General features: G+C 45.1%; 1 protein-coding gene across 2 annotated transcripts in view; it reads left to right on the top strand.

The window, feature by feature from the left end:
- MAML3 (mastermind like transcriptional coactivator 3) overlaps nt 1–19,865 on the top strand; it is a 628,002-nt gene that overhangs the window by 186,223 nt on the left and 421,914 nt on the right. The window contains exon 1 of one of the 2 annotated variants that reach the window (XM_059922511.1): nt 9,161–10,412. The exons of the other annotated variant lie outside the window; for it this stretch is intronic. Coding sequence (XP_059778494.1) covers nt 9,936–10,412 — 477 coding nt within the window. The 5' untranslated portion in view covers nt 9,161–9,935. Of the gene's footprint in view, nt 1–9,160; nt 10,413–19,865 lie in introns of those variants that run through there. 2 annotated transcript variants of the gene reach the window in all.

Below are 19,865 nucleotides of genomic sequence, written 5' to 3'. Positions count from 1 at the left end.
GACCCTTGCCAATCAGCCTTTTCTTCTTGTCTTTTTGCAACATCTGTCAGTTACTAATCCACAGCTGGTGAGCAGAACTGGATCAATAAACTTCCCCTGTCTGAGCGGCCATCACTTCAGCCCTATGCCTCGTCTGTTCCTTATGGCACCTGAGGTATTACAAGCTTTTTCCTTCTCCCATGCTGAAGATTTTCTTTAACAGAGAATTGGCAGGAGGGGATGCAGAAGAAATGAAAAGCGTGGCAGCCAAAGCTGAGACCTTTGTTTTAGATCTCACAGGCGCTAACTAATACACTGATCCTAAAATGGTCACATTTCACATTCGATGATTTTCTGGCCTCCCCAAAAGCCAACGTATAACCAGAGTCATGACTGGACCAAGGTATGTGGACGCCTGGATAGGTTAATCATTTGGTGGACCTTGAAATCACTTTGTTTGGCATTTACTCGAAGAAGAAACTGGGGGTAGCAAGAAGAGGTTCCATCCTTAGTAGCTGTTCCCCCTCCGTAGTCCCAAACTTGTATACCCCAATCAGTAAGACAAAACCCTTGTGGTACCAGGACATACTCTTCTTAGCAGGCAGATTATCCACTGTCTACCTTTGCGTGACTCTAGGGTCTCACAAACCCCACCCCACCACTACACCAGGCAGATGATGCTAGCATGCCTTCTAAACATGCACAGTGCTCCCCCAATGTATTTCTAGACAATATGGTTTTCTCCACCTCATCGCACACTTAGTTGGGTCATCCTTATACCTGCCCAGCTCAGAGAAAAGAAGAGAAATTTGAGGAAGCTGACATTAACAAGCGGATCACTAAATTTCGGAGCCAAAGTTAACCAATTCCGAGCCAATGTGAACCAGAATTTGGTGACATCAAGAAGAGTGAAATGATAGTATGTGTGTGATGGAGGACGAAGATTGGGTTGGAGAGAGAAGGAGAGTTTGCCAGCAAAACAAGATGAAACAGAAAACTATTTTCAAACACTTTTTAGCTGTGGAACCTTTTCTTCAAAGGCAATCTTACTCCAATTTGAGTTGAGTTGAAGAGCGGCCAAGAACCAACCAACTCCTCTCCCCACCATGCCCAGCCCCTGAGGCCCCTCCCAGGGAATTCTTAGGGCTCAACGTGGCTTAAAAACTGCTGACCTAGACTGTCTACTAGAGTGACAGTGAAGAATGCAGTTTGCTCAAAGACAAACTGATGTTGCTTAGGCTTTGTTCCAGTGTTAAAAAGGGAGCGTTCAGCTGAGGAACAGGCAATATTAAACCATTAAGCAGATAGCTTTGGGCGATTTTTCATCTGACAATGAAAGTGATGCTTTGTATACTTAAACTGTTGTATCTTATTATTTTTTTACCTTTTGAATGGCATGAGTAGAACGGTAAACCTTCCCTTAATATTGGCTGTCATTCTAACTAAGCTTAGGTTAATCTAATTTTTTTTTCCAATCCCCTTCTCACAGGTTTTGTCTTAACTGTGACAAACCCATTCCTATGACTCCCTCAAACTCTGGTCAGTCAAGAGCTGACTACAATTATGTTAGCCTGTTGTATGATTTATCTTTCCTTCTCTCCACTAGATTATTAAGCTCCCCCGGGGAGGAAAATGTTTCTGTTCAAGTATGCATCCCTTGCGCCTAACGTAGGACTTGTCAATAGTCAATAAATATTTGCTGGATGGGTGACAATAGCAGCAACAGAAGGGCTCCAAGACACCACCACCACCACCAACAACAACAAAACACAAAGTTGAATTCAGACAGGTGCATAAGACAGAGGCTTTGGAGTTGATTTGGATATGAGTTATGTAAGCTCTTTAAGCCTCCATTTTCTCATCTGTAAAATGGGGATAATAAGATGGTGGAGTTACATCTCTCTCAAGTGTGTAGTTGTAATCACCTTAAAACCCTTACACCATCCATGAAGTGAAATAAATATGCATGGTGTATTACATTCCTCTACTGATTCTGAGCAACTTCCCTCCCTCCCTTTTTCATTTCTGAGCACAGAAGAAAGAGATGGAATATACATATACACACAAAACTGAGAGCATGTAGTTGAATTCATGTTAGAGCACATTTGGGCCAATTCTAGTTTACATACCTCCTAGGGTTGTTGGGATTATTAAGTTGGTTAACACAGGAAAAGCCTTGCCTAATATCTGACCATGGCCATGGGTGTACAATAAACATGAGCCATTCCCCTTGCTGACAGACAGCTGATGCTCTGAGAGAATCTGTAAGAGGCTGGCTCTACTCCATTTGCCTTTCTTCCACCCCTGCACCTCTCTAAGCCAATTTACAGAATACCTCAAACCCCTGAGAAACAACATTTTGAAAAAACAAGCCACACCTGACTATGATTTTCTTATATTGCATTCACATAGTTTCTAGTCTTCCTCTCCTCGGGACTACTGTTCAGGACTGGTCACAACTCCCTTTCCCATTCTGTAATTTTGGTAAACTGAACTGTTCACTCTTTCATTTACTCATGCTCCCTAACACAGATACGGAGCTCTGTCATGGCCAGGCCCTGTGTTAGGTCCAAAGACTAACAGAACACAAGCGAGAGACAGACAAGTAGAAAGACAATTATAATATAATGTGATAGTATAAGTGCCAAGACAGAGAACTGCACACAATTTTCAGAGCACCAAGAAGGTGACTAACCCAGAGTTGGGCTGAGGGAAGCCTGGCCAAAGACAGCCTTCTGGAAGAATTTCTCCTTAGCTGAAACCCTCCTAAGCATTGTAGCAAGAGCCTTCTGTTAAAGTGAGATCTGGGTAAAAGTCAGTGATCTTAATTTCATAGAAATGTAGACCCTTAAAATTAGAAGGAACCTTAGGGACCTTCTTCTAATGTCATGTTTCTTCAATAGTGTGTGTGCTCTGGGGGTCAGACAGCCTGGGTTCAAGTTCAGACTCTGCCACTGTTCATCTCTGGTTTGGGGAAAGTTCCTTAAGCTTTCTGTGCCTCAGTTTCTTCACCAGTGAAGTGGGGGCCTAATAACAGAACCTGCAATAGAGCAAGTTTTCAGTGACTGTTGACCATTAAAATTATATCCTAGGCTATTGCTGATCACCAGTAAATGTTTACTACAAAAAAGTACAATTTTTCAGTTCTTTATTTGTTAAATAATTGTTTTTGAAGTTAACAATTTGGCTGCTGATAGGCCTCAATAAATAAGAGATTTTATAAATATTTTCCCCAAATTTCAGAGGTCTTCAACGTCTTACATGGAAGCCAGACCTTGTTCAAGGCCTTGTTATCTCAAACTACTTAGCACTGGGAATAGAGGTACACGTGAAACAGAACGAAAGGCTTTTAAAAAATTTGTCTGCCATGGACTTTAGATAACTTTCTGCTAATAACCATAAAACTATTATATACATATTTAAATACATGAACAAGAAAATAAACCCCATTAATTCACATTCCTCTCAAATTTATGACCTGGTCTAGAGCTAAGTAAACTCTTTTGTAATTAAAAAGTGAAAATTAATCACATAAACAGGGTCTTTTTTTTTTTTTTTTGGCTGAGTTGGGTCTTTGTTGCTGCGCGGGCGGGCTTTCTCTAGTTGCGGTGAGCGGGGGCTACTCTTCGTTGTGGTGCACAGGCTTCTCACTGCGGTGGCTTCTCTTGTTGCGGAGCACGGGCTCTAGGCACACAGGCTTCAGTAGTTGCAGCACACAGGCTCAGTAGTTGTGGCGTATGGGTTTAGTTGCTCTGCGGCATGTGGGATCTTCCCGGACCAGGGATTGAACCCGTGTCCCTTGCATTGGCAGGTGGATTCTTAACTACTGCGCCACCAGGGAAGTCCGTGTAAACAGGGTCTTGTTAGGAATATTTAAATACTTAAGGAAACAAACTTTTGAAACACCCCTTGTCCATGGGGATGTCACCTACATACAATTGGTTTACTAGGTAGAAGGAGCTCATTAAAGTAGGTCTAAGAGGCCAGTAATTGTTAGACTAGACAGAGTGCATGCTTCAAAAGTTATAAAATTCTAAATCTTTAAAGATATTACATAGTTAGGATTTTCAGTTAAATAACTACTGACCTTTCCCCCTAATAAGGAGGTTTTATTATACAGAGATAGACATTAACATGACACTCAAAGTACTAATGCTGAAAAAGTCTAGTCAAATGCCCCCTTCTGGGATTTTTGCCTTTGTGTTGCTGCTTCCCTACTGCTTAAAGGTCAGAATTCAACACATCCAGTTAAGGTTAGGGAAGGGTCTTGAACCCTGGGTGCTAGTGATTCTGGCAAAGCAGATGGTAAGGGGAGTGTGGTCTTTGTCACAGACTACCTGCCCAGGCAATTGTGAACTTAAGTAGATTTACAACTGCCTTCGATATTTACTCTCTCCTACACAGAGCTTTCTACAGTGTGTTTCATTTTGTGGGAGATAACAGGACTTTGGCACCGCTAGGCTAAACAAAGTTAAACATGCTTTGTTGAAAGATTTCTTGCGGCCTTCACCATGGTAATGAATCTTTGAGAGAGAGATGCAGTACAGATCATCTCCTAAACTTACTTGACTCAGAAACCTTTCTGGTGAAACATGTTATAGGACCAGGTTCTTCAGAACACGCTCTAGAAAACAGTGTACTAATACATCTGCTGCATTGCCAAAGTAAAAAGTGTAATCAGCTTGAATCCTTTCAATGGTAGCCTGGTCCCGAGGATATTAGTCTAGACTTCTGGATGGCCTTGCAGGGTCTGGCTCTTGCTTTTCTCCCAGCCTCGGACTCATTTCTCATCACACCCTCTTACGCTCACGCTCCTGTGAGAGGAAACGAGTGTGGATTTGCTGAAACAATAGGTCTCAGAGCCTCGCTCCACTCTTTCCTAGCTCCCCACTTCGTACCCCCGACCAACCTTAGCTTGGCTCACGTCTACCCAGTTTTGAGCATGAGTTCTGGAGAAGCCTGCTTAGACCTCCAAGCATGCACTTGAGGCCTCTTTTACGTGTTCCCATACCCACTTCATGTTAGTCCCATATTAGTCCCTGCATCTACCGCCCTGAGTCTTGTTGGCCATCATTGAGGTTGGGACTGTGTTCTTCTTTTTTTTTCTCTTTATTGAAGTATAGTTGATTTACAATATTGTGTTAGTTTCAAGTGTACAGCAAAGTGATTCAGTTATATATATATATGTATATATCTATCTTCTTTTTTTCAATTCTTTTCATTATAGTTTATTACAAGATATTGAATGTAGTCCCTGTGCTATATACAAGAGGTCCTTGTGTTTGCCTATTTTACATGTGGTACTGTGCATCTGTTAATCTCATACTCCCAATTTATCCTTCCCCTCTCCTGCCCCTTTGGTAACCGTAAGTTTGCTTTCTACAATACGTTTGTTTTCTGTCTGTGAGTCTGTCTCTGTATTGTAAATAAGTGCATTGGTACTATTTTTTAGATTCCACATAAAAGTGATATCGTATGATATTTGTCTTTCTCTGCCTGACTTACTTCACTTGGTGGGATCATCTCCAGGTCCATAGGGACCGGGTTCTATACACTGTCATGCTGCACTCCCAGTGTCTACCACAGTGCCTGGCACACAGCAGGCCATAACTATATTCATGGAGTTACTGAAGTGATAGCTCTCGTTAGATGGTTGAGGGCACACCCCACTGCTGCCAGTAATTCAGGACTGCCTGGGCCCACTCTGTGGGCACATATAAAGGTTTGCTTACCCGTAGGTGGGCAGCAGGGGATTCGTAGTCTCCCTTGGTCACCAAGTATTCTTTAGGGGACAATTAGGAAGCCAGTGCTATTTACTGATCCACATTAATAGGGCTGCAGAAGTGGCACATACACTGGAGCTTCTACACAGAGACCTCTTTCTTGACTCTGAGACACTGAGCCCTATCAGATGGACATGGGAGGATGTCGCAGAATTGACCTAAAGAACAGGGAATCGGGTTCAACTTCTTAGAACTGCCAGCTTTGGCTTAGAGGCAGAGCCTCAGGACCACCTGGCACAGGTACTTCTTCATCCAGCCCTTCTTCTCCTTGGCATCCAGTCTCGGGATACAACCACGTAATTTCTTTCTCGTCACTGCTATGGCATCTCAGATTTCTTCGCCATTCTAGAGCAATAGCACTCATGATGTGTCCATAGCTCCCATCCGGAAGTTTGGCTTTGTAGCAGGCTCACATAAAAAATAAAGATGGTCATGATACCAGAGTGCTTGGTAGGCAGAAGGGACTAAAATCGCTTCCCCAGAACATGGACTTCTCTATGACTTTCAAGGAGTACTTTACGATGGTGACCAGCAAAGCTGGCAACCTTATAAGGAGATATCATGAGAATCTAGAAGTAGCCAGTATAAAAGCCTTGGCTTCTTCTAAAGTCACTGGAGTAGATGAACATCTCTAACTCAGGGTAACTTGCCTATGTTGCTCAAGACTTAAGTCTTGTTCACTTCCTGCTTTTCTCTTCTAATCGTCCTGCACAGTTAGGATGGGGTTTCCGACCTCAAGTGTGTCACAGTGGAAGACTTACTGCACAGGTCAATTTCCTCAAAGACTCGCCCCCCCCTCCCCCCGCCCCCATTCGCCATCACACAGCTTCACCGTCCTTCTTTTCCCCACATTTTGGTCTTGGAGCTCATGGCTGCCACTCCCACTGTCTGGACGAGATACAAGATTGGTGCCTTGTGTGTGTGTGTATGTGCATATACCCATGAACAGTCAGCCAGCTTTTCTTTGTGTGCTGTAGTCCACTCATGCACTAAACTCAGGCAGCAAACTATACTGTGGTTGTGCAAGAGTAGCTCCACTTGTCTTCGGGGAGCTCTGGGGTAAAGCCACAAAATGTGCCCCTCCACCTGCTCATCCCCCAAAGGGAAGGATGCAAATTCTTGTGTATTTTTGGCTTCCTTTCATCATAGGAGAGGTAAACAGTTCAACGGGAATGCATGTTGCTGCTATCGTTGGAATTTTTTTTTTTCAGAATGACCAACTCTCAGTGAAAAGTTAAATTCTGAGGCATAGGAAAAAAGCTAGAATTAGAACCCAAGTCTCCAGACTAAAGACTCAATGCTCAAGACCCTCAAACTTGCTGCCTCTGTAAATCAAATTGCAATCTTGTATGGGTGATGTAGGTGCCACGGGGTAGGAGGAGGGGTAAGAATTAGACTCTAGTGCAGAGAGAGGAGAGTGAATGCAGAGTCATAGCTTCCTCTCTGCAGTGAAACCATATGTTTCCTGAATTAATAGAGATATTATTTAGTGAACATGTGCAATAGACAAAGGCCACTTCGTGATGTCTTTTTCTTAAAATTTCTTCTAATTTTTTCTATGTTTTTAGAATCAGAACTGACTTTTTGCTATAGAACTCAGTTTAATTTCCTAACAGACTTGAAGGAGGGGCAGTTAGTTATGATACACAAAGTTGTATGTTAACTAACTAGCCCTCTGAAGAAGTATGGCAACTTCAGTGAAAGATACTCTTTCACATTGGTTTCACTGCTTAGAGGTAACCTCACACCATGCCACTCAAGATTTTGCTGCCCATTTTACCAGATAATCCAATGGATGTTAAAGATATAGTTCACCATATAGACCTGATTAATTGAAGAAAAATATAGCTTCTTATTGCTGACACTATGAGGTTAGAAATAGCATCCTATGCTAATCTGCAATGCCAAGAAATGAAGATGGTTTAAATCAGATCTCATGACTAATGCATGAGATCCGAAGTTCTTTTATTCCTGGCTATTTTAGAAAACTGAGGTGTATTTTTACCCAAAAAACTAATTCTATAAGATTTATTGAGGTAATACAAAATGCCTTATTATTAACAGCTCACAATCAAGATTTTTGTCCTACTAATGATCACAGCAACAGTTTCTCCATTTTAATTTTTTCAAAATTATGTATTTGCAATGGGTTAAGTCCAGATTCAAGTATATTATATTTGATCCTTAGTTGTTGTTAGTGGGGAGTTGTTTTTTTTTTTGATACTCAATATCTGGGGAGATGACAGAAAGTTTAGATTACTTTCTGTGGTTGTTCTTCCATTTTAATTGTACTTATTGTGAACTCATTTAAACAGAAAGAAATATATCTAGCTATAAAGTATGCCTGGCATATTTGCTTGTTTTTGTTTTGGTTATGACAAACTGAAATACTGTGTTTTTCCTATAGCTCTAATCCATGAAATCTGCAATCTTTCCACTTGATTTACGAAGGACCCTTAATTACTGCTGTCATTAGCACCTAGTGTTCAAAACAGTCTGTTAAAATGTACTGTTAGTCTCACCTCCAAGTCCCTGCTTGCTGTATTTTAATTTTTTTCCAAGGGTAAGTAAAACAATAATTGCCCTAATAGCAACAATCATGATGTACAGCGAATTAAATAATATTACAAGTTTTTTGTTGCCTATTTCTTTTTGTTCATAATTTGGCATTTGTGTGTTAAGACTGGCCTAGAGTTTGAACAAGTGTCCACAAGCAGGGTTACTACTAGCGAGGACTTATTACCTGGTTTCTAAAAACAAGCCACTCATTTGCCTTTTTCTTTCCACACGGATAGGGATGACAGACAACTGCTGCGAAGCTTCAGTGTTTCCGCCTGGTCATGCACCGTTCTGCAATATAATGTATAAATGTATAACAACAACTTGGGATCACTTGATACCTCGTTTGGAATAAGGAAATTAAATCCAGCCAGGCGCGTCCCCACGGTCGTCCGCGCGCACACACATACACACATATACACAGGCGCGCGCGCGCACACATACACACACAGGCGCGCGCGCGCGCGCGCGTCAAAAGTTGATTCATTCCCGAGATCCCCCAGAATCTTTCTTTTTCTCTTTTCTGCCAGCGCCGGCTTCCCAGTCCGGGTGGCAGTGAGGTTGGGGGCGTGGGAGGGGCGGGGAGGACGAGCAGAGGGAGGCGGGAGGCGGGAGCCGGGTGCCGGTGCGCGCCGCGCCCGCTCCTGCCGGCGGAGAGTCCGCGCCGGGTTTTGCGCCGTGTCCCCGGGCTTGTCTCACGGCCTCCAGCCGCCGCCGCTGCCGTGTTTACTGAGCTCGCGCGTCCTGATATCACTCCGCTGGCATGGAGGAGGAGGAGGAGGTGGAGGAGCGAGAGGAGGAGGAGGAGGCGGCGGCGGCGGCGGCGGCGAGCAGTTGATCATTGTGATGGTGGCAGGAGCAGCGGCGGCAGCGGCAGCCCAGCCGAGCGTTAGGGGCTGCTCTCCGCGCGGCGTTTTGCAAAGGACTTCACCGATCTACTTTTGCAGTCGCCTCGGACTGTCCATGTGTTTACTTCCCCCAGCCCGAGGATTCGATATCTAGGTTCCTGTGAAATGCAACTGAGCAGCCAAAGTACTTTGAGAACACGGGGCGGCATAAACACCAAAACTTTTTTTGTGGAAGGAAAATGCAATAAGCAAGCTTGCCGTTTTCCGATGCGGTGTGGAGTGAGTGTGTGTCGCGCGTGTCCGCACTGGAGGCATATGCTTGTGTGTGTACATGGGGTGTGTTTTTCGGTACGTAGGGAGAAAATGCTTGCCAACCACCGGAAATCTCCTGGAATTTATTAGAAAATAATGGATTATAAAAAGAAGGCAGGCGAAGAACGGATCTTCCCTTGAGTTGCAACCCGATTTGCTGCTGGCTCAGTTTGTTGTGATTCTTTTTGTTGATAGGTGTCTGATGGTATTCTGATAACACCCCCCTTTTTTCCCCTCGAGCTTTACAGTTTAAAAAAAGGAAACAACAACAACAAAAAAACCACCCCAAAATCTCTCCCCCTTTTTTTCGCCCGGTCGGGATCGCTGTTTCCATCCATGTGCTTGCGTCTCCCCCGCGTTCCACTTAAACTATTTTAATCCTGGGACCCAAGGAGGAGGCTGATAGGGGGTGGATAAAAAAAGTTCTTCCAAAATAGTGTGCCCGGGGAGCAGGATGGGGGATTTCGCAGCCCCCGCTGCTGCCGCGAATGGCAGTAGTATTTGCATCAACAGTAGCCTGAACAGCAGCCTCGGCGGGGCCGGGATCGGTGTGAATAATACTCCCAATAGTACTCCCGCTGCTCCGAGTAGCAATCACCCCGCTGCCGGCTGCGGCGGCGGCGGCGGCGGCTCCGGGGGCCCCGGCGGCGGATCGGCGGCCGTCCCCAAGCACAGCACGGTGGTGGAGCGGCTCCGCCAGCGCATCGAGGGCTGCCGGCGGCACCACGTCAACTGCGAGAACAGGTACCAGCAGGCTCAGGTGGAGCAGCTGGAGCTGGAGCGCCGGGACACCGTGAGCCTCTACCAGCGGACCCTGGAGCAGAGGGCCAAGAAATCGGGCGCCGGCACGGGCAAGCAACAGCACCAGAGCAAACCCCAGCAAGATGCGGAGGCTGCCTCGGCGGAGCAGAGGAACCACACGCTGATCATGGTGAGGGCGCGCTGGCAGCGGGCACGGGGCGCGCGCGTGGGGGAGGCGTGGAGCTTCTTCCACGGGGGGCACGGGGATCTGATTTGCACCGCGGGCGAAGCGGGCTGAAGCCGAAGGGTTAACGTCAACTTTTGTGAGGTAAAAGCTGCCGTCGCCGCTACCTGTTAATCTGTCAGGGTTGTCAGATTTGGGGAAGAGGGGGCGAGAGGGGGAGAAGCCAGTCACGACTGCGAGGGGCGGAGGGAGCCTGGAGGAGCGTCGGAGTGAGGCACTGGAAAAGTTTTACCCCCCTCTCCCTTTCTTAGATACCGATTTGAAAGAGTGAACCCAGAGTTGAGACCTCGCTCCTCCTCTTCACCGCTCCCCACCCCACCCCTCGCCTGGCCGCCTGGGCTCCCCAGACCGGTCCCCCTTCGCCCACCCCTCTCAGCACGTCCGCCGAGTGCAGGGAGAAATTGATGCTGTCGCAGATTCTGGGCGGGCACCAGGCCCTCGAACCTGGGGGGAGGAGGAAGAGGAAAGGAGATGCTCTCGCCTCCTCTCCCCAGCTCACCCTCTTTGGGCTGAGAAAGTCTGAGAGTTTTGTGAATGAACTTTTGAGGTGGGTGAGAAGCAAGCGAAGGTGGCTGCGCGCGCGCGTCCACGAGAGCGCGCGCGGATGCGGGGCGCGGATGCGCTCCCTCGCAGCTCGAGACCCCGGGCTGGCCCGGCAGGTGGAGCGGCTCCGAGGGTCGCGGCACTCGCCGGGGCGGGAGGGGAGAGCGACGCCCTGGGCTTGCGCGGAGAGTCCCCGCCACGCAACTTCGCCGGGGATTCTCTCCCCTCCTCCTCTTAAACTTGCTTGTACAGAGCTCTCTCCGCTGCTCTCCCGCCCCGCTCCCCGCCAACTTTCTGGGCCAGTCTGATAAGCCCGGAGGAGTGGAAGGTAGCGGGGAGGTGAAAGAGGCTTAAATGGCTGGGTGGGTGGGTTGGAGGTAGGAGGAGCAGCCAATGGCTTAACTTCTCCGGGAGGAAGGGGCAGTTCCCACCCCCTAGCCCTGAGGGTAGAATCCTTTCTCCTATCTCCACTCTCCGGTTCTTTTGCTTTCCTTTCGTTGGGGGGGGGAGCCGGAAGCTTGAGAAAGGTGATTGCAGCCCCCTCCGCCACCGCACGGCCCGGATTTGGGCTGCGCGCGTGTGCGGAGTGGGGCGGGCGGTGGGAATCCGGGAGCGTAGCGGGGCCGCGCGCCTTCTCGCGTTTCCCCTGCAGACCGCACCTCGATCGGCGGCGCGGGAGGCCCTCTCGCTGTGCGGCTTATAAATCGCGCACGTCCCCGGTCTGGGGGGTCGTCGGCGTCGGAGGTGGTGCGGGTGCGGGCGCGGGCTTTCGCTGGGCGTTCCGTGACAAAGAGCCGGCTTAGGGGAGGGGAAGAGGAGAGGCCGCCGCGCTCACTCCCCACCCTCCCCACCTCCCCCCACCCCGCACGTGAAGAGGAACAATTTGTTTATCTTGGGCTTCAAGAATCCTTCCCTCCTCCCTGCTCTCCGAGGCCGCCCAGCCCCTCCTCCCTCTCCTCCCTCCCCTCCCTCCTCGGCGCGATCCTGCCCAGTCCCGCCGGCAGCACCTTCCCTCCTCCCCTTCCTCGCCCCACCACCCCGGTACTCCTTTTCCTCCTCCCACCTTCCTCGAGCCCGCCTTCCCCCTCCCTTCTGGAACGCGGCCGTGGGGGAGGGAGCGGGAGGCGCTTTGTCCGCCTGGCGGCCTGGCTCGCCCGGGAGGCCGCCCGGCTGGGAGGGGCGCTGCGCCCCGAGGCCCTGCCCCTCCCCCGCGGCCGCCCCCGCCCCGCGGGCCCGCGCTCCCCGCCCCACCGCCCCCGCCGCCGAGCTTGCCCGGAGCGCGAAGAAGAGGCGGACTCGGTGGGGAGGAAGAACGACGGTCACAGAGTCAGGGAGGGAGGTTCTCGCTTTACAAACAGGAAGCCGAAAACCACTGACACACTGTAGCTTTTCTGATTGTACCCGGAGGCGGGGTCGGACCTGCATCTTGACTGTATCTCGCATGCCCTGCTGGTACCTATTTCTCTCCCATTCCCCGCGCCCCCTTCGCGCTCTGCCACCGATGGGGAGACCCACTTCGTGAACCTAAGACTCAAGTAGTATTTGAAAGGCGCTGAGAATATCGTCGTTGCCTGCTCCACGCCCTCTTTTCCTGTGTTTGTACGCCCCACAAGCTCGGATTGCGTAGGAATGGGCTTCTTTTCGGGCGACTCCAAAAATCTCAGTCCCACGGCCTCTCTCCCGACCTTTGGGGATGGAGGACTGTTGTGGCATTACCTCGCCAGCTGAGCAGCGCTGGAACAAAAAGCCGGTGCCTGGTCGCTTTTGATCGCGGGCGAGAGCAGCAGAGTTTGCGGCCGGAAAGTTTTAGCGTTTGGGTTGTGTTCTCTCGAGGGTGCCATATCTGCCCTGGGAGGGGTAGTGGGGGCACTCCGGGTGCGCGCGCCTGGGTTATGATACACCCGCAGGTGGGAGCAAACCCAGGGTCCTGAAGTTACCTGGAAGGAGGTAGCAAGCCCAAGCCAGAGCTTACTTTTGAAAATGAAAAAAGGTAGTGCTTACTGGAGTGGATGAGACCGAAGCAGTACATTTCATGGTGAATCCCAGTTCAGCAGGTTAACAGACTTGAAAAATGATTGCCTGAAAATAACATTTTTCTATCAATTTTGTGACAATAATTTAGCCTATCGATTAGACCGATGTACAGGAGTATGTTCTAGCTTTAACTGTATTTCACGTATGCATCTCCCATTGATATAAGTGGTCCAAGTATGTGTGATGAGTGTAATGAAAATAAACAGCCTTAAACCTTAAGCAAAGAGTTGCATGTAAATTCTAGGTACCACAAAAAAGAAAGGAAAAAGTTAACATCCTCCTCTACAAGTTATTTTTCCTTTAAAAATAGTTTAAAATTGTACATTGGCCCCTGAAATGAAAGAGTGTTTTAACTTAGACTGTGTGTGAGATAAAATCTTGAGAACGGGTTGCAAAAAACCACGTTAATCTTCCTTGTTTGAATTAGCTGCTGGATTTTAGTTGGGCTCTGGGAGGGGGGCGGGGCACAGAGCAATTATAATTAGTTCTCAGATTGAGCTATTTGGAAACCCCTGAAGAAAAGCCATAATCAACCAGAGGCAAATAATAATGATGGTGATGATAAAAATAAAGATGAATAGGATTCTTGTCTGTTTTATTGCTATTGTTTACCTTCTGAGGGCCAGTATGTCCAAAGTACTAAATATTGATTAGTTCTCTTTCTGCTTGGCTTGGATTAAGAAGGCAGTCTAATCAAGGCTTTACCTCTTTTGATTTGTTTTCTTATACATTTACAAGCACAGGCATGAAAAGCAAACAAGCAAACCAGAAGCAGGGTGGGTGAGGTGAAATAGAAATCTTCCTTTGGCTCCAGGCTGCTGGGAGGGGCCTCGGTTTTGTGTGGGTCCATAATAGCCCTGTTAGAGAGTGGATAGCCCAGGCCTGGGTTGGAAGCTACATTACTTCAGCTGAAAGGTAGTTTCTGGACATGTAGTCAAATGACTCTCCCAGCACACACTTTCTTTATTCAGAAGGGTCTCCCCCTCCTCCCCTCCACAAGAGTTGTTGGTGAGAACTATTGATTTCACCTATTAGAGAATCTCATTGAAAAGGTGTCTTCTCCTAAAATAGTTTTAATTTGTGGTAGCAGAATGAAACATTGTTCATTTTCTGTACTTAAACCTGAAGTCCTGGTTAAAATTTTAAGATAAATTCCAACTGACAGGTTCATTCTCAAGCCAAAGATAGAGTGGCTTGACAAAGGTGTAATCATTCAGGCATACCAAAAAGCATGACAATGCAGTCTTCAGAATTTCAAAATGGTGGTAGTCTTACTTGACCTGGATAAATTCCGTGTTTTCGTAACCTTTCTACTTCATAGCGCCATCATAACTTTCTGAGTGTGCTTAATTTATACACAGCTTAAAGACTGTATAAATCCACGTAATTCCTGCTCTGAAGAGTTTATCACATAAAATTCATTTGATAATAAGCATATTAAACGCTGAGTATTAGAGAAAACGGCAACCTATCCAAAATGTTCTCATCTATTTCTGGAAGAGATCCAGGAAATGTCAAGATACTAGTCCAGGGTTAAAACTCCGTATAAATGAATCCGGTTTCCCATTTCTTATCCTGTTGAAGGTAAATTACTGGCTTGGTATCTAGGTTTTTTGGCAAGCTTATAATGTCAAACCATTTCTAAATCTTTCCTATGAACCTTTTCTTTGGCTTATCCTGTTCTGCTTTCCTGGGTGATAGGATTGATAGTGTCCCTTGAAAAACCTTCCATAGCCCACCCAGGGTGTGCCTTAAGTTTGTGAAAAACTTTTTGAAATTTCACTTCCCTGTGCTTCACAAGTGTTTGTCTTTTAATTCTCAGGAAGCATTGAACAAAAAAAAAGCTACAATACATGTTTAATTGTGTTATGTATGTTACTTTAGTTGTGGTACATTTTATTTAGTACTGGGCAGCCAACGATCAGAAAAGTAGAGGCATAGTTAGTTAATCATTCATCATAATCTACAAAATGCTCTTCAGGCTGAGTTCCTTTCCCAGGGAAAGCTGAGTTTTCAGGCAGATGGCATGTTTGATACTTTCTATCCAGTCGCATTAGAATCATAAGGGCAAGCTTTAGACTCTTTGGAGGTTTTCTGCCACTTGATATGAGGAAAATGAACAGTCCCCGGACAAGGTGTACTGACATTTCTGTAAGAAGGAGGAGGATTTTAAACCTTAAAATGGAGTTACATAGAGTTATTTTCTAAATACCTCTCTGAGACCAATATAGCCAACTGTTGTTAAAAAGGTTTCCTGACAAGGTTTTTCCATTTGGTTGAGATAAGAATGGGGGAATCTCTCCCTCTCTCTCATTCGTGCTGCTACTATAGGAGGAACCTAGTATGATAAGCCATTCTGCACACTACGTAGTAGTTCTTGGATATGTCTGAAGTACTTAGGGCTTATTTAGTGTCGCTTACAGAGTTTTACTTGCAATCAGTGCTCCATGTGTATTAATTAACACTTCTGTACTACATTCTTGAGCTTAAGATGGCTAAATTCTGTCATCTCTTTCCACATTACCCGTCATAGAGAACTGTGAAATCAATCAGACATCAAAGTCTCATAAAAAGGAACATATTTAAAACTCAGTCCCAAGATTTTCATAATATCTGCCTTTTAATTCTCCCAAATAGCTTTGCATTTTTCACTCTATTATTCAGAGGCTGATGATTGAGTTTTCAGATCCAGCTGTTTGCCTTGTTTTTCTTTCAGCCTCCTGCTGCTAACCTTTTGGTCTTTTCACTGATCTTTAGCACTTTTACCAAAGAGTGGGAAGAAGCAATAAGAAGAGAAATTTAATTTTGGTGCTTCCTCCTCTATAACTAATGAAACAATTGGATAAGATACCAATTATTTTGGAATAATTATGGGTTTGATTCAGTATACCATTTACTCTTCATTAGTGAAAATCATAGAGAATAGACTGGATTTTTAAATGTCATTCATTCATTCAGTGATTCTGGTACATAGTCCGTAGTGCTTCATGGAAGTGAAAAAGCTAAATCACACTCTTGCATCCAAGACTTTGACAGCGTAGTATGTTCTTTTTAGATTTTCAGTATTATTTAAGCTAGGTTTAAGGGAATAACAGGTGTTTGTTTTTTAATCAGCATTAGAGTTGATGCCAGTGACTTCTCAACAGTTTCAGGCTGAGTTATTCCCCTTTCCTGTGACATTTTCAGTAAAATAGTATGCTTACTTTCGTGTTGTTTCAAACTAATTTGACATTGCAAAAGAAGCTGATTTACAAATATCTGCGCCAAAGTTTTTGGATCCCCCAAATCAAATTTTCATTTAAAAAATACAGCATGCTTTTCAGACAGACACATTCAAAACTTCACTATTCATGTTTGTGAGATAGAAATGGAGCTTTTGGAAAATCAGCTATCACCAAAAACTTAGAAAAAAAACAACCACCTTTTTTTGTTGTTTAAATCTAACAAAGTTTAAAGAACTAAAGGAATAAGACTGGATAAAATCACTCAGAAGATGGAGTTGAGGGCCTGACGTATAATGAATACTTAAAGATCATAGGGTTCTATTCCGTGGATCAGAGAAGGCGCACACTTTGTTTTAAAAGTATACCTGGCTATTCCATCTGTTAAACGGTTGAAGGGCTTTTGAGCTGTGGATAAGCAACTCCATTTGGGAAAGAGACACGGTGTTCCCTTAGGGCCACCATACACACGTGCATAGAAAAAGCCATTACTACTATGGCTCAGTGCTTTTTTTTTTTTTTTTTTAATGGCAAGCTGTGCATTCTGTTCTTGGGGGAATTTAATAAAAATCTCAAAAGGCCTTCAGCACTTCCTCTGACATAAGGAAAGTGATTTCCTAAGAATAATTTAGACACCTCTTTTAATCATATTGGACCTTCCATTGGTTGGAATGACCTTTATGCTGAAGTAGAATCTTTTAAAGTAAGAATAACTAACATTCATCCTCCTTAAGCAATGGCTTAACAACCATAGAAAACTTGAGCGAACTATTTAAACTAACAACCTCCAGAATTTCTAACTCCTGAAGTCTCCATTCTGTTGGGTAGAATCTGGTTTTGTAATGTCTCATGTTATGGACTCTCAGTCCTCAACACATTTCACTTGTGCTTATGTGTGCGAAGACGATTTTTAGGATACGTTACTGTATCATTTCTCTCCTTCCCTCTCGCAAGATCTTTCTCCACCTCCAGAAAACCCATGGCTGGGCTGGGGCTTCTATCCCTTCAAAAGAAAGGGCTGAAGTGCTGAGTCTATTCGTGCAGATTCAACCTGGGTCGTAACTGTGGCTCAGAAGGATTGCACAGCTCTAAGACAAGCTCTGCTAGTGCCCTTCATTCTCACAGTGGTGGGTTATTTTTCTTTCTTTGATTGTTTGTTAGATGCTGAAAGTAACTCAGTGATTGAGAGTACCCAGTAAAGGACTTTAGGAGCTCTAGTGGTAAGGTAAGAGAGGCAAGAGGGGGTGAGGATTTTGGAGGCATCTCCTGGAATGGGTGGCAAAAGAGGTGATTGGTTTTGCTCATTTGGGGTAAACAGATAGTATCCTGTCGCCTTGGGAGTTTATGGTGATAACATATGCTTTTAGTAGTCTATTCTGAACCTGCGGACCTTACTAAAACTCAAATATGTATTTTTCAGAGCTAATGGCATTACTGTTTGTATTCCAATATCTGGAAAAAAAAAATCATTTCCTAAAATACTTCCATGCTCCTTTAAATGACTGCCTCTGCCATTTAAATGGATTTACCATAGGATTCCTTTAAATCAGAAATTCTCAATCGGCAGAGATTTTGCCCCCGCCCCAAACATTTGGCAACGTTGGGACACATTCTTCAGTTGTCACAACTGGAGGGGTGCTACTGCTGTCTAGTGGGTAGAAGCCAGGGATGCTGTTAAACATCCTACAATGCACCCACAACAAAGAGTCACCCTGTCCAAAATACCAGTGTTGCTGCTATTGAGAAACCCTGCCTTAAACAAGGAGCTCCCCTAGAATGTTGAAAGTACAGAGTGTGGCTTTCCTCACAGCTTTTCAAAAACACTCTTACTACTTAACCAGGTGGAGAAGGGAGGGGCTGCTGTTAGGAGGTAGGGAGTCCCTGGGAAGAAGTCAAAGCGCCGGCCGCCCTGTTGCATCTCAGCTCTGGCCATGGGACAGTCTGGCTTTTCACTTCATGTTGGGAAGGTGAACAGTAGTCATTCTTTTTACCTCCCGGAGCGATTGTTCGGCTCAAATGAATTAATATATGTAAGAGTCCCAAAGACTTGATGGTGCTACACAAAGGCTAGGCTTATTTTTATGAATTACTGTCCCATCACTTATTTGCGTGCCTCCCACCCAAGTGCAGACTTAGAGTGATTTGGGGCTTATTTCACTCAGGCATAAGCCAAGGTCTCATGGTGAGGGCTTGAGCAACTGCTACATATTGGACACTATTTCTAGGCATTGGGGATACAGTAGTGAACCAGGGTCCTTGCTCTCGTTGGACTCACAGCAGAGCATCATTCATGTTTCAGATTAGCTGTATAAAATGGTCTTTGTGGTTTTATGAGAACGTGTTAATGGAAGTCATTAATAACCCAACATATAGGAAAATCCCAAGGATACTAAATGCTTTGTATCTTCTTGCATTGCTTTCTAAAGCAACATTTATTTCACTGTCTTTCAAGTAAAATCACTTTGTGGAGGGGAGAGGGTTAGTTGGTGTGGTGGAGAATAAGATTAAAGGATGGTTGTTAAAAACGAGGCTGATGATCATCTTTCTTTCCCTTTTTTGGACTAGGTAACACTTGTAGCACCATAATCATCGCTTGACATCAAGCTTTTAGAGGAAATTAGACAAAGATAGGGAGCATTTAGAAAGAAACAAGCAGAAAGGTGCAGGGGCTTGAAACCATGTCACATGAAGAACAGTTGGGAGACCTGGAGGTGTTTAGTCTGATTTCAGGGATGATATGATTGCTTTCTTAAAATATTTGAAGGGCTGTCATGTGAAAAAAGGATTAGATGTGCTCTTATGGCCTCAAGGGGATAAAGTTAGGATCAGTGGTTGGCGGTTATTAGGAGTAAGGTTTGGTTTAATATATTAAAAAAACAATTATATGAAAGTGGAAGCTGTTCACAGATGAAATGGGCTGTGTTGATGAGCGAAAATGTGCCAGCAAAAGTTGTTCAATTAGCTGAAATGTTGGAGAATAGACGTCTTTTTTAAATTATAAAACTTTAAAACAATATAAAAATAAAATACCAGTGAAAAGAGGATAGGGCCTTTGTCTCTTTAATCCTCTTTATATCCTCATGATAGAAAAAGATCTAACTGGGAATTCCCTGGTGGTCCAGTGCCGGGGTTCGATCCCTGGTCAGGGAACTAAGATCCCACAAGCCACGTGGTGCGGCCGGAAAAAAAAAAAGAAAAAAAAAGCAATGACAAAAAAAGACCTACCTATACATGGGAGGAACTCTAAATATTTGTGGAAGAAATTGCTCAATGAAAATGAGTAGATTAAGTGACTTGATTCCTCTTCCTCAGTGTCTCCCCTGTGCCCCCAGAAGTTATCACGGTTTAGAATCTCTCTCTCCAGACCTTCTTCTTTTTGCTCACATATATACTATAGAGTGTACATCACCACACACCACACGTTAGTTTTTTCCTACTTGAATGGAATCATATTATAAATGTGGTTCTGAGATTTACTTTTTCCACATAATATATTTTGGAGACTTGTCCAATTCGATCCACACAGATCTTCAACTCATTTTTTAAACTGTTATATAGCATTCCGTAATAAAATGTTCCATAATTTATTGAATGATCCCCT

Source organism: Balaenoptera ricei, chromosome 5 (genome assembly GCF_028023285.1).
Source record: "Balaenoptera ricei isolate mBalRic1 chromosome 5, mBalRic1.hap2, whole genome shotgun sequence".
NCBI classification, from domain to species: Eukaryota; Metazoa; Chordata; class Mammalia; order Artiodactyla; family Balaenopteridae; genus Balaenoptera; species Balaenoptera ricei.
The sequence above is the reverse complement of the archived record's forward strand: the minus strand, read 5'-3'. Positions and strand labels throughout refer to the sequence as shown.